The 20,959-nt window shown below is 46.6% G+C and overlaps 1 protein-coding gene across 10 annotated transcripts in view; it reads left to right on the top strand.

Moving 5' to 3' along the window:
- Positions 1 to 20,959, top strand: part of SRPK2 (SRSF protein kinase 2) — a 424,006-nt gene that overhangs the window by 319,194 nt on the left and 83,853 nt on the right. For all 10 annotated transcript variants that reach the window (XM_029615025.1, XM_029615034.1, XM_029615027.1 and 7 more), the window contains one exon: positions 5,413 to 5,662. In XM_029615025.1, coding sequence (XP_029470885.1) covers positions 5,413 to 5,662 — 250 coding nt within the window. The remainder of the gene's footprint in view (positions 1 to 5,412; positions 5,663 to 20,959) is intronic.

The raw sequence follows: 20,959 nt of genomic DNA, 5'->3' as shown, positions 1-20,959 counted from the left end.
CCAATTATGAATTTAGGCAGACTATATCAGAACAACAACCCAGGGGTGGGTGGGAGGGAGTCAAACAGTTAACCCTTGGTCATGGATGTTCTCAGGACTCTGTATCTGCAATTGAGTTTAATAACGCGCTCCCCCCAAATGGCTTACTAAGTTTAACTAAGTTAATCCTTTACTTAGCTGGACACAAGAATTTTTAGTGCTCCCTGGCTCCACACTGTGCACTGTCCACAATGGATCTCCTGCTTCTCAAGTTTACCTCCCCCAAGCTCTGAGACAGCCACACCCAATCCAGGTAGAACCGATCACTTCTAGAAGTTTTTGTCCTTTTTTGTAAATTTTTTTACTCAGCTCTTTATGCCCCAATATTAATATTTAAACAGAGATTATTAGTGCCAGCTAACTCCAAATGAGAGAGAGATTTTATCAGATTAAAAGCTGGAGTGTTTTTTTTTTGTTGTTGTTTGTTTTTAAATCTTAACTATATAGCAGAGCAACCAAACAGTTCTCCATTTCCTTAGCCTATGTGTGGTTTGACGAATGTTTGAGGCTTGGAGTGAATGTCAAGAAGAGGGGTGTTTAGTGTGCCCTTGGGCCTCAGCCCGTCCCCAGACGGATCCAGGACCGAACCGAGGGTTGACGGCGTGTTCCAGCATGGCTGACGGGCTTACCCTCTGCCAGGCCTGCAAGCTCCCAAGGCCAATAACATGATGTTGGAATGTGAATGGTCCTCCGACCATTCCGTGCCCTTTCGGACCTGCTGCTTGTATCGGCATGGAGCAGCAGGCCTGGCCTGAGGACGAGGGCAGACGGGCCTTGACACGAAGACATAACCCCAAGGTCAATGCTACGGCATCGCAGACGAAGACATGACACCAAGGCTGATGGGGACCGCATCAGAGACTAGGGCTGGCACAGGACATGACACCAAGGTAGCTGAAGACATGACACCAAGGTAGCTGAAGACATGACACCAAGGCTGATGCGAAGACATGACACCAAGGCTGATGCGAAGACATCACGGACCAATGGTCGATGCGATGGCATCCCGGACCAGGGTCGATGCGACGACATCAGGAACAAGACGTTGACATGATGCCAAGACTGATGCAACGGCATCCAGGATGAGACAAGGAACTTGACGAAGTCCAGGCGAGACGAGAAGCTGGGCGGAAGGACATTGGCACTGTCTCTCAGGGCACCCTACACAATCCACCATGGGACTGGTCGCGGACCACCCTGTCCCACTGCGCGCCCTACACAGCCCGAGGAGGCTGGTCACGGACAACGCTGAGAACGGGACAAGCGCAGGGAAGAATCCAGTCGAAGTGGGACTCAGACGACAAAGCCAGATGTTGCCCGAAGCACCACAAAGGCTGGCAGGACATGACGGCTCAGGAGCACAGGACACCAGTCCACCTGCCGGCCACTCCACGCTCGGGAAAGACGTCATCCGAGGGAGTCGGGCCTGACAGGACCAGAAGGCTCAAGAGCACTGAAGCAAACACCAAGAAGGGCAGAACATCAAGGAACCTGGGACATCAGGAAGCAGAAGATCGAGACAAGACACCAGGACACCTGGACGGGGACCTCAGGCACGAACATGACTTGACATGACAAGAAGACGAAACGAAGAGGAGCTCCACGAAGAAGACCTGAATGAGCTCTGGCAGGCAGGAGCCTCCAGAGTGAAGTAACTCCGATGCAAGGCGAAGACTGAAGTGACGGAGCAGCCCTTTATAGGGCTGGAGCAGGAAGTCCAATCTTAGGTGGGGCCAGCACACTTCCTGTGTCTGGCCCTTTAAATCCTGTAGAGAGGCGCACACCGGTGCCTAAGGAAGGAAGCAGGAGCTTGTGCAGGACTGCGGACAGCGGCCTGCACAGATGTCTTCGACGCAGGAGGCAGGGCTGGCCTGAGAAGCAGGCCTCGATGACTGCAGCAGCTCCAGCCGCTGCAGGGGACCTCGTGGGTGGCTCCAGCCGCCAATCCAGCCTGGGGATGCGGCCTCCTGGCCGCGAAGATATCAGCAATGACGGTGGCAGCTTCCAGCCGCGAAGAGGAACAGGAAGTCCGCGGCTCTGGCCGCGGTGAAGACAGGCAATACGGGCGGCCTCCATGCTGCGCAGGGAAACAAAGTCCGCGGCTCCAGCCGCACTGGAAGGCCCGATGTCAGCGGCGTCCATGTTGCGTCGGGTGAAGAAAGGTAAGCAGAGCCTGCTCGCGGGGGGACCCGCGGGCAGGGTCCATGACAGTGAAGATCAAAGGGTTCATCCTCATTCAGTTAAGATCTCACTCATTTTGGAATTTTTTGCAGGATGGATTGAGTAAGGGTTGGCCCTTAATTAATTGAAGGCACAGATAGCGGCTCTTGCCTGTTCTGGGTCAAATGGATAGTGGACCCTTGTTGATTCATCCAGATGTGGCTTGTTTCTTAAAAAAAAAAAAAAAAAAAAAGGGTGAACCATCTTCGTCTTCTCCTGTGGTTGCTGGTGCCCTTGTGTCGTCTTAATCTGGTTTTTGGATTTTTTGACAGGTCCCTCTTTTTTACCACTGCATAGCCTTCTTTGAGGTTACTTATCTTGAAAACGGTATTTCTTGTGGCGGCATTTCTGCGCATAGAGTCTCTGAACTGCAGGCCTTGTCTTGCCAGGAACCATTTCTGCAAGTGACTCCAGGGGCAATACAGTTGAGTACTTGTTCCATCCTTTTTTTGCAAGGTGGTCTAAGATTTTCACTTGAATCAATCAATTTTCCTGTCGCCTCTGGACAAGGGAGAAAGATGTGGATGAATATCGCCTGTTACGGTCCTTGGATGTCGAGAGGCATATCTTAAGGAATTTAGAGTTTCTGAACCTCTCAGGAAGACGGACCGGCTGTTTATACTCCATGGTGGAAGTAAATAGGGTGAACTGGTATCGTGGGCTACAGTAGCCTGCTGGATTAAGGAGGCAATCATGGCCACATATGTGGATGCTGAATAGCTGTTGCCTAGTCACTTTAGGGTTCATTCCACTAGGGCTCAAGCAGTGTAATGGGCAGAGATTAGATTGCTGTCTGCCATCGAGATTTGCCAAGCTGCGATGTGGTCCTCTTTATATACTTTTTCCAGCATTATTACCTGGAAGTGCAGGCCCGGGAGGAAGTAGCCTTCGCACATGCGGTATTGATTGAACCATGGGCAGCCTCCTGCCCTGTTCTGGAGTAGCTTTGGTACATCCCACCAGTCGTGGATCCACCTATCTGAATGCTAAGAAAGGAGAAATTACTACTTACCTGATAATTTCCTCTTCGTTAATGAAGATAGGTGGATCCACCTTCCCATCCTTGGCTGCTAGATGGTTGTGCTATTGTACTCCTTGTGACTGCGTGTTCCAGGGATTACTGGTAAATGTCAATCCAGTCCCTAGACTAGTATTATTACACTCCTTGTCTAAGCTCAGTGGTTTCCTGTTAACTGAGTGCTGGAATGGTTTTCTGTTAATAATCAAGATTTGTTAGTTTGACCACAGTTGGCTTTTGCAGAGAATAGTGGCAGGCTGATATTTGTGCAGGGGTATATATACCGTGACGTCAGCTTTTCTTAGTTTCCATATGCTGGTAGAGGTGCATAACCCACTGGTCGTGGATCCACCTATCCTCATTAAAGAAAAGGAAATTATCAGTTAAGTAGTAATTTCTCCTGCTAATGCTTCATAAGTTAAGAGCATCTTGCTCCATTGCACACTCAGCCCCACCTGCCCTGACTATGACATATAAATATGGGTCGTCTTTTTGGAAACTTATGGGTCTTTTGGACTAGTATTCAACACTGTAGACGATCATATCACTTGTGTGTTTTGAGAAATAAAATTTTAAAACAATAGTTTGTATATATTTCTTTCTGCATGTAAATGCTTTAGTTAGGTACTTTATATGGTAATGCTAGACCAAAAATCAAGGTTGAACAAAAATAGAGCACACACCTAACATAAGAGACCATCATAATAAGGAGCTATAAGTGAAAAAAATGATTAAGAGCATGGGGAAAGGCTAAAGAGGTTAGGGCTGTTCAGTTTAGAGAAGAGACGGCTGGGGGGGGGGGGGGGGGGGGGGGGGATATGATAGAGGTCTACAAAATCATGAAAGAACTTGAATGGGTAAATGTGAAATGGTTATTTACTCTTTCAGATAATAGAAGGACTAGGGTGCACTCCATGAAGTTATCAAGAAGTGCATTTTAAACAAATCAGAGAAATTCTTTTTCACTCAATGCACAATTAAGTCCTGGAATTCATTGTCAAAGGATGTGGTTAAGAAAGTTATTGTAGTTGGTTTAAAGAAAGGTTTGGATAAGTTCCTGGAGGAGAAGTTCATAAACTGCTATTAATCAATAAGAAATAGCCACTGCTTGTTACCAGCACTAGTGACTTCGGATCTATTTAATATTTGGGTACTAGCTAGGTACTTGTGACTTGGATTGGCCACTGTTGGAAACAGGATGCGATGGACCATTGGTCTGACCCAGTATGGTATATCTTATTACCTGTTCCATGCAATATAATAGGAATGCTTGGCATAAGCAATGCTCACCTTTTTTTTATAATCATAGGTCACTTGTGAACAGGTTTTTTTTTTCTTATTTTCTATTTTTCTAATAAAGCCAAAAGAATGTTCATGTGAAGCAAATACAAGTGAGAGAAAAAATAAAAAAAAATGTTCACACCATGCCAACATGAAGAGAATCTCTGTGGGAGCATTTCAGTATTCGCCCCTTTTTCTCTCAAAAGAGAAGGGCCAAATACCTGATGCCCCTGAGGAAGATTCGAAATGTGCTGCATGTCTACCTGGAGCACGCTTGGCTATTTGTCAGTACTAAAAGTTTGAACATTCCATTCTGTGGCATTAAGTGGATATGTTAAAATTTTTATTACACTTGTATTTGCTTCACATGGACATTCTTTTGGCTTTATTAGAAAAATAGCAAATAAAAAGTTAAAAAAACCTGTTTACAAGAGACCTATGATCATAAAAAGGTGAGCATTGTTTACACTAAACATTCCTATTATTATACATGGAACAGCTGTTTAGCAAACCCTTATAGCTCCTTATTATGATGGTCTCTTATGTTAGGTATGTGCTCTATTTTTGTTCAACCTTGGTTTTCTTTTTCAAGTTTGTTTTTCACTAAGGTATTCTTGTTTTTTTGTGTTGAAACCCAAAATCAAAGCAAGATTACCATTTTTATTGTGGTGCAACCCTAATTACAAACCTTACTGTTCTAGAAATAATTACATTACATTTCAGAATGTAATGTAATTATTTGTTACATTTATGTTATGTTATGTTACATTTATGATATATGCCTAGTAATGTGTAAATTCCTGAAAACAAAAACCGCAGATGTAAACTGACATTATGTTGATGAAATGTTATAGATTGGTAAAATTTCAAAAAATAAAAAGAAGAAACTGAAAAAGAAACAGAAGAGGCAAGCAGAGCTACTTGAGAAGCGCCTACAGGAGATTGAAGAATTAGAACGGGAAGCTGAGCGAAAAAAAATAGAAGAAAATGATGTAACATCAAGTGTACCATCAAATGAGCAAGAAGAAGATTACCAACCAGAGGTGAAGCTAAAGTCTTCAGGGTTAGAAGAAGTTGCAGATGAAGAACCTGGAAATGATTATGGTTAGTGAGAACATCTTTAATAAAACCAAAATGTGCTGATGGATAGAAATAGATTGTCAGTTCTACAGTGTATATCATCTCGACAAACAAATAACTAAATTCTGAAGCTAGTAAACAAATTCCAACATAGGGGGTCATTTCCAAAGCGATCGCACACGTGCGATCACTAAATGGGGGCGGAGTTGGGGCGGCGTCAAGGCCAGAACAGGAGGAGTCGGGGCGACACCGGGGCGAATGCCGCGAAGACACCACCTTTTATGATGGCACTATTGGGAGCGAAAGCCGGCAGCGATCGCACTGCAGAGGTGCGATCGCTACCGGCTTTCGCAGGCCCGCCCCCCTGTACCGCGCGATTCAACGAGCCCAGCGGTATTAGAGAATCCAGACCTTAGTTACTAAAAGGTTAAATAAGTTGAAATGCATTATAATCAGGGTCTCTAGTTTCCTACCATGCCATGGCATGGGCTGTAAAATCTGGTCCTTCCTTTAGGGTTTTCCATTTTACTCGGAACCGCAGGAAATCTGCAAACCAATGTTTAAAACGCATGTTTATTTATTTATTATTTATTATATACCGCGCAACAGATTTTAGATCTGGCCGGTCTGGACAAGGCAACAGGAGGAAGCAGATGCAGCATTGTGAGAGCAAGAATTGGGCAGTATAAAGGAGGCAGCAAGAAGGAGGATTAAGAGAAGAATAAAAACAGACTTTGTGGAGAAGGGAGAGAACAGGATAGTGAAAGAAGACTGGGGAGTGAAAGGAAGGAAAAGAACCAAGAATAGGGGAACAGATAAGGATGACTGAAGAGAATCCAGGAATAGTGCAAAGTAGGGCAGTGGGAAAGAGATTCAGGGGATAGGAGGTCAGAAAGAATGAATGGAGAGAGGTCCAGGTATTTTGGGGGGTGGGGGGGGGTGCAAAAAGGGTAGTGGATCCTAGTGGATAGCAGGGTTCCTAAGTCCCCTAGGAGTGGAGAAAAGACTTTAAATCTGAGACTGTGCATTTCAACACAAACATACTTTTAGATGGTTACATTGGACTATTGCTCTGTTTAATAATATCTGTTCTAGATGTTCAGCCGAGATATTCCATTGCTTTTATACAAAAGATCAAACAAGAGAAAAACAAAGTTTTATTTACTACAGTAAATCAGGAAATGACTGCCAGCATTTTGATTAATTGAATGGTTAAAATGAAACCTCCTTATGAGTGCTGTATGCAGCACTTCTATTGTAAGCCCCATTTCATAGCATGTAGGTCCTACCAGGAAAGGGGCCTTCATTTATAATTTTACTTGCACAAATTAACACGATACCATTGTTAAATTGTATATTATAAAAGGAAGTATTTGAAAGTACATATTACAAATGTAAATCAGATTTTAAAAATTCAGGATTTCCAAAAGAATTAAAAAGTCATTCAGCTGAATGTTGCAGTTAACTTAGTATTGTCATTAATTTAATGTATTATTTAAAATGTTTTATGCTTTTGAACAGCTTCACTGGTTGTTATTGCATTATGATTTGCTTCCTTCCTCTTTGGTTGATAAGGGGAAGAAATAGATCTTAGGGTATTAAATATGTTCCAGTTTTATCAAAGTATGTGTGACTCAGTGACAATTTTAGGTTCCTTTAATGAAGCTAAAAGAACAATTTTATCATTTAACCTTGATTTTATCCAAACAGAAGCTTATCCATTGCCGGGCCCAGCTTTTTCTACACCTGAGGCAGATATTCAGAATTAGACTCTCTTCATCCCTGACTTACCAGTTGCTGCTCCAGCACAGTGCTTTCTCCTTTGGTAGCAAAGGCACAGCTATTCCACTGATTGCAGTGGTTTCAGTAAAACAGCCCTTCTTTTTCTTCCCCTCCTGCTCAGCATCCTTCTCTTTCTCTTCCTACACCCCTTGCTCTGTTGCGCCGGAGGTGGACCCTTGGGCCGAGGTGGGGTTGACGCAACCCATAGGAAGGGACATACGGGTCCCCACCGTTGGTAGGCGGAGTGGACTTATGAACAGAGGCCAACTGGAACTTTACCAATACCAGCCCTCGTTCCCCGCCGACTCGACTTAGGTGGGCCTCTGATTGACGTCAATGAGGAGATGGTGATCAGCCCAGAGACAGCACAGGGAAGATGGTACAGTCTTACACGGGACAGGGTAGTGTCCTGGAAACTTGAGTGCCAAAGGAACGTAGGCAGACAGGGGGCGCCCGAGCAAGAGCAGGCCGAAGCCTGAATAGCCCAAGTCCAGGAAGTAGGCTGGAGAGGCATCACATAACAGGCTTGAGTCAGGGCTGGCGGCAAACTGGACGTAGTGGAAAAGCAAGGCTGAGGTCTGAACATGGAGAGGGTCAAGTGTAGTTGAACGATGTTGAGGTCTGGGTCTGGAGAGAGGCAATGATGTAGTCAGGCAATGCAGAGGTCCGGGTCTGGAGAGAGGCAACGGCGTAGTAAGGCAATGCAGAGGTCCGGGTCTGGAGAGAGGCAACGGCGTAGTAAGGCAATGCAGAGGTCCGGGTCTGGAGAGAGGCAACGGTGTAGTAAGGCAATGCAGAGGCCCGGGCTTGGAGAGAGTCGAAAGTGTGGTCAGGGAAAGCAAAGTCAAAGTCCGTGTAAGCAATCCAAGGGAAGGAGTAGAGCAGGAACGTAGAGGCAGGGAGTCAGGAACCAGGAACAGTGAGGAATAGGAACATGGGAGCGAGACTAATCTCTCAGGAGGCAACGAGTACTCGACCAGCGAGAAGACATGTTGCAAAGGTAAAGCTAGGGAGCGGAGCCTGGGCTTAAGTGCTGGTGCTCCGCTGACGTCATCATCCAGGCCACGGCTAGGTTCCCGCCACAGACCCTACTTAAACAATGGAGATGCGTGCGCACCTACGGAGGGGCGCAGCACCGTGTAGCAGCATCTCTCCGCGGGCCATGCAGAAAGGCCCAACGTGAAGCAATGGAGGTGGTGGCTGGACCGGGAATGCCAGGTACTGTAGCTGAGCCGGAGGCACCAGGGGAGGCCCGAGGATGGAGTTGGCGGCCCCCTGCCACCAGAGACGAGGAACCAGGAGCTGGAGTTACTGCAGAGAGGTGAGAAGGCCGTGCCGCGGGTCTTCCGCGGACGGCACATGCAACATGCTCAGCATCCCCTTTTCTCTTTCCCTCCACTTTCCTTTGTGTCCCTCTCTCCCCCTCTTTGTCTCCTCCATATCCCACATCCCCCTTCTCTCTCTGTTCCTTGTCCTAATTTAGCTCTTTTTTACTCCTCTTCACTGCTTGCCCTGGATTCTTCTGTCTCTTCCCATCCACTCTTTGCCTTCTTTCTCCTACCCATTCTTTACCCCACATCCTCCTCTTTCTCCCCCTTCATTCCTTGTCCAGCACATCCTTCCTCTCTCTCCCACTCCAGCCCTTGCCCAACAGCACCCTTTCTCTAACACCTAACCCTAGCCTATCAGCTTCCCTTTCTCCCACCACCACCTTTCCAGCTATCCCTCTCTCCTAACCACCTACTCAACAACAAGCCCTTTCTTCCCAACCCCTTCCCAGCAGCATCAGTCCCCTCTCCCCACAACCTCCTGTCCAGCTGTAACAGTCCCCTCTCCCCACAAACCCTACGCCTAGCAGCGGCCCCTTCACTGTCTGTCCCCCAACCTCCTGCCTACCAGTAGTCCCTTCTTTGATTCACCCCTTGGCTAGTGGCAGCCCTTTTCCCCCTCTCTCTCTCTCATTCTCTTTTCTACCTCCTATAGTCCTCTAACTACAATGCTGTAGATCTTTGTGCAGAAGCAATAGATGCAGAAACTTAAAATAAAATCAACACGGGGCCTGTGAGCCCTCACGTACCCACAGACCCCCAAGACAATAATGACTCTTCTCTCACACAAGCTTATTCATTGCAATATCCTGAAAACCTGACTGGCTGGGGGTCCTCCAGGACTGATTTGGGAGCCACTGCCTTAGGTTCTTGAGCCTTGTGTTCCCCTTTCCCGCCCCCAAATGTCAGGGCCATAGGACCCCTAAGATTTTGAAAATTAAACTTAATAATCGTTGTCCCTACCACAACCATTCCTAGAACAATACTGTAAAATCACTTACTTATTTTTTAGATTTAGCTCAGGTCTTTTCATTAATTGGACATGATACTTTTAAATATTATACTTTGTGCGAGTATGTATGTGTATGTATATATATTACTACTATAACATTGGCAGCTTGCACCTTCGTGTCCACCACCCATCACCAAAATGACTCCACCAATAAAACACACTTTTACTTAGTTTGGGAAAAACAGGCCGCAACTTTATTAACTGTTAACATAAACAATACTACCGGTACCCGAGTTGCTGGTGTGTATCACAAGATAAGAGTCCTAGGCATCGTGCCAGCGTCCGCCATGTTAAGCCAGACCACCAAACATCTTCCGGCCCCCCCGCTGTGTCTCCAAGCAAGGGGGCCATCTCCTCCGGGCAGCCCACGCCCACTTGACGTACTACTTCGTCCCCTAGGACCTCCGGTTTGCCCACACTATGTCCTCCAGGTCCCAGTTTGCCTATCGACTCGGGTACCCCTGCCCTTAATCACAGCTGCGACATATTATACATCATTGCACATAAACTTCTTAACATTAATTTCTAACTACCGACCTTGCTCCTCCCCTTCCCCCCCCCCTTTTTTTTTGTAGCCCTACTATAGGGATGGGTGAATGGGAACACAGGGGCCGGCTGAGCAAAGAGGAAGTGCCGGGCACCTGCGGCAAAGTTATGGCTGACCTCGGTCTCGCGATGAACACAAGGCCAATGTCAGACGCAGCGACGCAACATCATCGTGCACTCTCTCCGCCCCCCTCCCTTTGTCCCTCCTTCTAGGATGACGGAAACGCCACGGCAGGTAAGGGGAGGTCCCTCCGGGCTCACACCATGTTAATGGGGGGGCCTCCCCACAATGAGCGCATCAGCCCTTACTAACATTAGTAGCTTGCGCCTTCGTGTCCACCATCTCCCCTGCTCATTCATCCATCACCAAAATGACTCCAACAATAAAACACACTTTTACTTAGTTTGGGAAAAATAGGCCACAGCTTTATTAACTGTTAACATAAACAATACTACTGGTACCCGAGTCGCTGGTGTGTATCACAAGATAAGAATCCTGGGCGTTGTGCCGGTGTTCGCCGTGTTAAGCCAGACCGCCAAACATCTTCCGGCCCCCCGCCGTGTCTCCAAGCAAGGGGGCCATCTCCTCCGGGCAGCCCACGCCCACTTGACGTACTACTCCGTCCCCTAGGACCTCTGGTTTGCCCATACCATGTCCTTCAGGTCCTAGTTTGCCTACCGACTCGGGTACCCCAGCCACTGGCCTGGGCTTAGTATCTTACTTATCCCAGGCCCCCTACCACCATTGCTGTGGCCTACCCACCACCATTCAACGAACTTTCCAATGCCTCCTGCATGGCATTATTAAATAGGTCGTACCCCACTCCAGGTAGATGTATCTTGTCCGGCCAGTATAGCCCCTCGCATAGCTCGTCCGCCCATTCATGCCTAATTTGTTGCCCCCCATCTTCTGTACCCATAATCCTACCTGCCTATTTACCTTCTTCCTGCATAGTTTGCTGTCCTGCCATTTGATGTGGGCTATGATATCCGACCATATAAGCTTGGTCCGGGGGGTTATCTCTATTAAAGTCGTCAAATCCCTCTTTATGATATCAATCAATTGCTTGCACGAGTACTCGCCCAGATCATTACCTCCCAAATAAATCACTATAATGTCTGGTCTCTGGAATGTGCTCAATTTGTGTCACACCTTGGGTAGCAATTGCCCCCATCTCATTCCTCACCTTCCCATCCATAACAGCCTGTCGCCCAAATGCACCAAGCTCAGTTGTATGCCGTACGATCTCTCTTGTGCCCTCTTGGCAGCTCAATGAACGAAGGAGTGTCCTACCACCCATACTATCCTCCGGTCTAAACACCAACCTGTGAAGTAAATGAATTTATTTATTTATTTAAAACCTTTTTTATACTGGTGTTAGTGTGAACATCACATCGGTTTACAATATAACAAAATGAATAGAAAATACAATTAACAAGGGAATAAAACAGGTGGGCGAAGAGAAACGCGGGAAAGCAGCATAGAAAGATAGTACAACTGGTGTAGGGTTCTTAACATAGGTGACTATTGGAACATATCATTAATGGTTAATGGTTAGGGGCCAATCTGCACAATCCCTGCCTCAGATACAATTTGGCTGCGGAGGACCGCCACCGACCAATCTTACGGATGATGTCCATGAGCCTGAGCTGCGCTTGTAGCCACCCCAATTTTGAAAGAGTGCGTTCCGTATTCTGTTGGATCCAGACCAATTTTTGCCAAGGCCCAACATAGAACGGCTGCAAACTGAAATTTTTCAGTGGCACTCCATCTGCTTGTACTAGTAGCTGTGTGCCCCCCTTGGGCCTTACCTGCAGAAACTGAATAATATTTTTTACCGGACAAGTTACCTGAGATATCACCTGCGCTAGTCTAATTTCGACCCCCTTTTGCCTGCTGATCGGTTTTTGATCGGTGCACTATTAAGCTAATGCTCTGCTCCTGGGCCTGTACTTTGCTACAAAGTATACCATTTGCTCCATTATCCTTTTTGGTTGCTGCCACCAGCTCACTTACCCACATTACCCCAAAAAATGCGGTGCAAAAATCCGCTCTAAATAATCCTATTTCAAATTCCAATGTACATGTTTGTGGCACCGCATGCCATAAACATACCAATATCTCGTGCGTAATTGGTCTCCTCTTATCCCCCTCCCAGTCCAAACCCCTGTGCTTTTATAAAGAATGCAAAACCTGCCAACTGGTTTACTGTTGCCCTCCCTAGGCAATCCTGACTCCTTCGCCCAGGAGATGAACTTGACCACGAATTTACCTTCAACCGGTCCCGCCTCCTATCCTTGACTCTGTAAGAATTCCTGCACCTTACTAAAACCCCTGCAATACGCTTTCCATGTCACTGGGGCAACGGATGCCCTCAGCAGTCCCCACTCGGTATTGTTCCAATCCGCCATAGGCGGTCCGGTATTGGTACTCCTTCTTCGTCTGCCCCTGGTACCTGTTGGCGAAAGAAATCACTTAGCGTGGGAAAGGGAATCTGCTATTTGGTTGCTGATACTGGGTACAAGCCTAGCCCTGATGGTCGTGTTCAATCGCAAGCCCTGAAGTATCACCTCTCTCAACAATGCCGCCACGTGAGGGCATCGTGCTGGCAGGACAGCAAACTGTGGGGCAGGAAGAAGGTAAATAGGCAGGTAGGATTATGGGTACAGAAGATGGGGGGCAACAAATTAGGCATGAATGGGTGGACGAGCTATGCGAGGGGCTATACCGGCCGGACAAGATACATCTATCCGGAGTGGGGTACGACCTATCGTGCTGCCCTCACGTGGCAGCATTGTTGAGAGAGGTGATACTTCAGGGCTAATAAAGAATCCTTGGTGTTTTACCGATCTTCTTCTTTTGGTCGCTACTTGCAATTTTGGATCGGTTTCCGTTTTGTTTCTTTGGATCTTCCTGTTTATTAATGACCATCACCACCGCCTGATTATCACACCAAAAAACTATTCTTTTATTGTGCAACTTAGCTCCCCACACTGTCATAGCTACGAGTATTGGGAATAATTCGAGAAAGGTTATGTTCTTTACCAAGCCGCTCTCCCTCCACTCATTTGGCCATGGGGCTGCCCACCAAGCGCCCTGACAGTAAGCTTCGAATCCCCAGCCGCCCGAGGCATCTGTATGTATATCCAAATCCCGATTTGACACCACATCATCCTGCCAGATGGACACCCCATTATATTTTTCGAGGAATTCCAGTCACATCAATATATCCTTCTTCATAGGGCATGACATTCTAATATGGTGGTGTGAGCGCCTCACCCCCCTTGTCGTGTCAGCTAGACACCTCAGGAATGCCCTCCCCATGGGGATCACTCGGCATGCAAAATTCAGACTTCCAATTATCGACTGTGTAGCAACCAATGTGACCTTTTTGCTTGCTAAGCCCCATCTAAGCATATCCAGTATCTTGTGCAATTTCTTGATTGGCAACCTTGATGTCATTGCCTGTGCATCTAGCTCAATTCCTAAAAAGGATATAATTGTAGCTGGCCCTTCCGTTTTTTCCTGTGCCAATGGCACCCTGAACTCCTCTGCCATGCTCTTAAATGTCAGGAGGGTTCGTGAACAAGTGTCCCTACCTGGTGGGCCTATGAATAAGAAATCATCAAGGTAATGCACCATATTACCGTTCCCCGTCTTTTTTGTCAACACCCAATGCAAGAATGTGCTAAACAACTCATAATATGCACAAGTCACAGAACACCCCATAGGCATGCACTTGTCAAAATAGTAACAACCTCTGAATTGAAAACCCAAGATGGGGAAGCTGTCCGGGTGAACTGGTAGCAGCCTAAAAGCTGATTTGATATCTGCCTTCGCCATTAATGCCCCTTTTCCGCATTGCCTCAATAAGGCAATCACCATATCAAATGAAGTGTATTGCACCGATCACTCTTCCTCCGGCACGTTATCATTCACCGACTCCCCGGGTGGATGTGATAGGTTTTAAATTAACGTAAAATCTCCCGGTTCTTTCTTTGGCACAACCGCTAAAGGTGATATCATCATTGCCCTTAATAGGGGGACCGGGAATGGTCCTGCCATTCTGCCTAGCTGGATCTCCGTGTCTGCCTTTTGCTGAATTATATCTACATGTCACCAAAATTAAGTTACTAATCTTTCCTTTAAAGGGTATAATAAAACCGTGTTGGAAACCTTCCTTTAGTTTCTGGGCATCTGTGCGCCTAGGGTAGATTGTCAGCCATTTATCTATAGCTGTCAGTTTCACTGGTGTGGGCGCCCTGCCAAATTGGCTGTTACTTTCCTTTCCCGAGCCCCTTCTTGTACACTTAGTTGCTGGATGTGGTGCGGCGCATTCGGAACAAATGTGTTTAAACTTACACTCCTGGAAGGTACACCCTGACTTATTAAAATGCCAACATACCTTACTGTTTCTGTTCTCTCCCCAATGATTACCGCCTGACATAGGCGGGCTGCTATATGACCACCCCGCCTTATTGGATACCCTCACGTCCACCGCCTTGGTTATTTGGCGCAGCCACAGCCCCAGCCCCACATCTTGTGTTTCTCAAGACATAAATTGGTTTTCCTCCATCTTATCTCTGAACTTTTCATTGTAATTTAACCACGCCCATCCCTGGTATTCCTTGTACGCCTCCAAAATAGTGTCCGCATAACTGAGCATTGGAGCATACTGTGAGGGGTCATCCCGTCCCAGCACACTAATCATCCTCAGGAAAGCCCTGGTCCAATTGGTTATGTTCCTGGGAACCTTTGCTTCTGCCCCCTTTGACTCATCTTTATTCCTCTCCACCTTCTTCTCCGCTGCTCCTTTTTGCCCTTCTATTATTGTGAAAATATCTATATATTCCCTTTTCCTTATCTTAATTCTCAAGGCCTTAGGTACACTTTCCCAAAGCTCCGATAAGTTCAGAAGAGCTGGTGGTGCACTGCTCACCTCCAGGGGATCTCGCCTGGACCGAGAGGAAGTGTCCACCGAGGAGTCACTCCCGTCAGAATTGCTCCCCATACCTGCACTTGAACCACTCTTGTTCAGTTTTCTTTTTGTACCCTTCCTTTTCGCTTCCCGTGATACCCTTGACTCCACACCTCGCAATTCCGCCGCTGGCTCCTGGCTCTGTTTCTAATCCATTGGGGGATTCGTACGTCCCTGCGTCAGTTGATGTTCTGGCAATCACTCCTGCGTCCTGTGATGCCTGTACGCCTCTCGACTCTCCCGATGCTGTTTAACTCTCTGGCCGCACGGTCGTCACAATATCCCTTATATCTCCCTGCCGCACCTCTTTCTGGCTTACCGCACCTGTCACCTGTCTGCATCCTTCTGGCGTAGCCGTGTTCTCCGCTGCTGCTATATGAATCCTGATACCACCCTGCCAGGTCGCCGCTAGCTGCCACCATGGGTTACCCATCTGGGGATATGCTTGCGGGAATATGGGTGGCCATTGCAGCGAGTTGCGGGCCATGGTGCGCCTCTGTTGGGGTTCGCATCTTGTCCTCTGTATGTGGTCGCTGTCGTGCCTTGCACTTGCAGACCTGGTCCCATCGGTGGCCACATAGGCCAGAATGGCCATTGAGCTGGGCCTTAGGACCCGCCCGTTGCCTGCATCGCTGCTTGCCCTTGCTCACTGGTCTGCTCTGGTATGCCTCTTCTACTTCGCTCGTCCTGGGCCATTGCGATGTTACCAGTCTGTGGCATGGCCAATTCACATTCCTGCTTCGCTGCCTGGTCTTTCGTGGTTTCCACTGTTTGAGACTTCCGCCTCCTCATCTGCAGTCCGCCGGACCTCCCTCCGTCTTTCCCACCTCCCATAGCCAAGTTCGGGACACCCCTCTTTTGTGCTCGCTGCGAATGGCATCCATCGCCTCCACGCCTCTGTCCCCCTCCCTTGGTTGCTCCTTTTCCTCTTCCAGCCATATAGCTTAATATACAGGCTGAAACAGAGGCTGAATGTGAACCATGGGACTTTTGGCTTATAAGTGGCTCCCTCTGAGCCCTAGGCTACCGGCAGATCCTTTAGCCATGTCCTCCCTGCTTCGGCCGGGTCTTTGCTTTTTTGGATGGAAGGGGGGGGGGGTTCCGTGCTAGGTGGGAGGCGGGTCAGTGCAGGATCTGATGCCAGCGGGTCTCTTCCTATCCCGGGTCCGACCGCTCCCGTCCATGTGGCGCCTCTGATCTGCCGCTACATGCAGCTTATAAGCCCCTTTCTTCTAGGTCCTGCAACGCGGGCGCCGACTGAGCAAAGAGAAAGTGCCGGGTGCCCATGGCGAAGTTATGGCTGACCTCGGTCTTGCGATGAACGCGAGGCTGACGTCAGCCACAGAGACGCAATGTCATCGCGTGCTCTCTCCACCCCCTCCCTTCTCCCTCCTTCCAGGACGACGGAAACACCTTGGCAGGTAAGGGGAGCTGCCTCCGGGCTCGTGCCATATTAACGGGAGGGGGGGCCTCCCTGCAATGAGCGCGTCAGCCCTTACTTAACATTTCTATAGCGCTACATGGCATATGGAGCACTGTAGAAACACACAAAAAAATACATTGTACAAATATGTTTCAAAAATCATGTCACAGTGTCTGACAAATGTGTCATATGTGATTTTGGGAGATAGACTGCAAAAACAAATTCCAAGAAATACCTAAATGTATCAATTAAAACAAATTCATACTACATTGGTTGAAGGGTAATCTCTGAAATAACTGGCTGGTCTGTGTAGGGAAATATCTCATGTTTTACCACTGAATCACCAATATGAATCATAATAGCCAAGAAACATACAAGCTAGTACTGACAGGCCCCAAAAGCACTGTCACAGTAAGGCAAAGAACATTTTGCCTAGGTGAACTTTAACAGCACTATCTCAGTGTAAAAAACAACAAGTTTACCCTGATACAGTGAAGGATACTTTATCAAGATGTGCCTGTTTGTATGTTCCTGTCTAAATAGGAGCAAGGCAGAAGGGAATAAGACTTAAGCTCTTAAGAAAGGAGTCAGGGATAAGCCAAGGCAAGTCCATAGGTCAGAAAGACCCCACCCTTGGAAGAAAGGTGGGGCAGTTGGAGACGGAGAAAAACACTCTGACACACAGCTTGGCATCCAGACATGGCAGTTCTCCCTTCAAGGAAATAGGGAGAGGGAAAAGACCTGCAACATGGGGAGGGGGGGAAAGACCTGCAATGCGGCAAAGACCCTCCACTCACCATGTGATTATGCATGAGCTTATGCATATTTATCAGCTGGAAAGTATAAGACAGGGGGACAAAGAAGAAGAGAGAAGAAAAAACAAAAAAAAATCCAGGAAGAAGGAAAGAGCCCCTTGGAAGCTAGAGAGCAAGACTCCAGAGGTGAATCTTGAGAAAAACCCTGAAACCAGAGAAGGGACCCCTGAAAGAAAAAAAAAAAGGGGGACCTGAAGGAGACCAACAGCCCTGCTATCAAGGAGGGAGAAGACTAGGTGTGGCCAAGAGACCGGGGCAGGAGTCCAGACACGGGAGACACCTTGCTCAGGTGCGGGGAGGGACACACAGAGTCTGGGATGGTGAGGGGCAAGAGCAAATCCAGATAGCCCGGCAAGTACCAGAACCAGAAGCAAGTCTCCTTCCGGGTCCGCCTGCCCACTCTGCCAGTACCAAGCCCAGGAAGCAAGCCTCTCCCGTGTCCACCTTCTCCAGACCTCCAGCCTGTGTCTGCTTCAGAGATAAAACAGAGGGCTGTCACCTGAAGCTGAAACTAGGGGTAAGAAAATTAGCCACAAGTATTAATATATTAAGCAGGCTACGGTTTATGGCATGTTGTTACCACCCATGATATCAAACTTTCTTTAGGGAAAACTGGTGCTTAGTGGCCAGGATGTTAGAGACAAGAATTGTTGTTATTTTCTAAATGCTAAACCCTGCCAAATCTGACAAATAAAAGTTTGTTTCTGAGGAGAATATAAGTTGTCTTTTCCTGACTTAGGATCATGAAGTAAGATGGAAGGATGATTGGAAGTGTCCTGTAGCAGACAGGTCCCTGCACCCCTAAACTTGCTTACAGCTGAACATTCAAATTATGTTGTTACTTCAGTAACAGTGACACAAACTTCCTCCATTACCAGGCACTTTGTGAAGTAACACAAAACCTCGCAAAAATTCACTGAGAACTTATATAGTAAACATGCCATACCAAAACAGCATTAACTCCCAGAATTCAAACAACAATAACCCAGTATGAAAAGACAACACTGCAAATATTCCATTTGACTGTAAAACTCCAATACACCTTCTAACAGAAAAAAAGAACAAGCTGGACTACTACAGATCACTACATGGAACCTACACCCTAGCAGAATATTTCACCTCAGTGACACGCACAGACCTTCACCAAATACAGAATGAATTGCCACAAATTAAAAGCAAAAATATTCAGACAAAAACTGAATTCTTCTTATATAGTAGCATAGTAAATGGCAGCAGATAAAGGCCCAAATGGTCCATCCAGACTATCCAGCAAGTTTGTTCTTTTTTCTTTAAGGATAGTAACTGCCGCTCCGTGCAGGTTACCCCCATGTCTTCTGCTCCTTATTCTGCTACCATTCCAGTTTCACCTCCAGCCTCTGCTCCTGTTCCCTGCAAACAGGAGAGAAGGGCGAGAACAATATGAGAGGTGGGGCTGGATTAGGGAACAGAGTTCTCTGCTTTGCACTGTGATCTGTCTGCTCCAGGCTCATGCCCCTTCCCCCCCCCAATTCCCCATCCTGTTCCTTGCATGCCCTCTGCAGGAGAAAGGGGCTGGAGCAGAAAGCAAAATGCTGTTCTTGTGAAAACATTGAATCCTAACCAACCTTCTTCCCTTTACTATAATTGGATTAAAATACAGCCTAGACTGCTTTGAATGTGTTACCTTCTGATTTGTTGTGGTTTTTTTAATATTAAATTTAAAAAAGTACTCATTTTTTGCTTTTGTAAATGGGGTCATCATCTTATATTAGCAAGAGAGAGTACACAGCTTTTGGCTCTATTACACCACATATTTTTAAATTAAAATTATTTTATTTTATTGTTACAAGGAACAAGGCTGACAGTTTATAAATTCTGTTTGTGAAAGATGCAAGCTTCAGCTTGTGTCTTGATTTCAACAGTTAATGTTTGGGCAACTTAACAACCAAATTTGATATTTAGAGCTATGATTAATATTCCACCTCCATGCACCCAAGTTCCTTTAGAGTTTTGGTGCATTTTACCGGTTTGTATGCATTTTAACATTTCTACCTTACTGTATTTCTGACCAGCTAAAATAGAATGCTTGTGATGTCTGTGCACAAGGATCAGAGATCCTGGAACAAGGTCTTTCAAATTCTTGAAGTTTGAGAAGATCAGAAGTTCTGTCTTGATACTAAACTTTCTGCTGCAGCTTGAAGACTTTTCTTGTCTTACTCTTCAAGACTTTATGGTATCCCATGCAAGTAAAATGAAGCATTTGATTGCAGAAGATACAGCTGCTGAAATTTTAATTTGACCCTGTTTGTAAGAAGCTTTTAGATGCTCTGGCAGAGTGCATAGCCAGCTACTATGTAAAGACAAGGCTGAGAAGCCTTTTTTTCTCAGATAGTCCCCCCAATTCCATTCACTTTCATTTATTTTATTTAATGTTTACATTTTTATTTATTTTGGATTTAGCTCATGGCTTATCATTGGTTGTTCAAAGAGGGCTTACAATCTAAGGAGGTCATTTATATTGCTGAGATATTTAATCATGGGAGGGACAAAATATCAAGGGGGATGTCCCTTGATATTTGGTCCCTCCCTGGGAAAATATCACGCCGGTATCCAAACTCCAGTCAACACCATTTTGGAAAATGGTGTTGACTGCCTAGAGCCTGGTGGGTGTTCCAGGTCCCACTAGATACCAGGGATTTTTTCCAAGATATGGATGGGTGGGGAGGGGTCCACTAGACACCAGGGATTTCTTCTAACATATGAGGTGGGGCCGAGTGTTGGAGGGAGAAGACAGGGATAAAATGTCTTGGGGAGGAGAAACCTGAGGAGGTGGTTTAGAACCCAGGGGTAGAGACATTTTCTTCAAAGGAGAAGGGTTTGGGGTGGGGCGTCGCACGATACTTCGAGCAATTTTAACAGTTTTTTTTCTTTTAAGCCACTTTGACAGATGGCGGAGAGGGTATGTGGGCAGGGTCTGCTCAGACCTAGGGGGGTGCATTTTTGCAAGTTGGAGGCATTTACAAAGCGCATGGTCCTTTAATCAGAGGCATCTGAATGTGCATTAATGTCCCAATGCCTACGTGGAAAAGTTAGCTACAACTCCTCAGTGGACAGTAACTTTTTGGGAAATAACGTGGCTTTGGCCAGCTGTGTTATTTGTATTTCAATAGTTTTATCTATGCATTACCAACTTTGCATCCATTAGAACATTTTATGCTTGCAAATACATGCAAAGCAGATCATTTCAATAGGGGTTGGAGTTTTAGGTCACATATTTAGTGATATCACATATGAGATTATCGCATAGCAAATGCTCTTTTTCATGCATTAATCGCTTATCATGGGTTGGTAATTATACTCCTAAATTTGTACCTGAGGCAATGGAAGGAGAAGTGACTTGCCCAACATCACAAAGAGCATCAGTGAGAGAAGTAGGCTTGGCTTCCCTGGTTGTTAT

This window comes from Rhinatrema bivittatum, chromosome 9 (assembly GCF_901001135.1).
Source record: "Rhinatrema bivittatum chromosome 9, aRhiBiv1.1, whole genome shotgun sequence".
Taxonomy (NCBI): Eukaryota; Metazoa; Chordata; class Amphibia; order Gymnophiona; family Rhinatrematidae; genus Rhinatrema; species Rhinatrema bivittatum.
The sequence above is the reverse complement of the archived record's forward strand: the minus strand, read 5'-3'. Positions and strand labels throughout refer to the sequence as shown.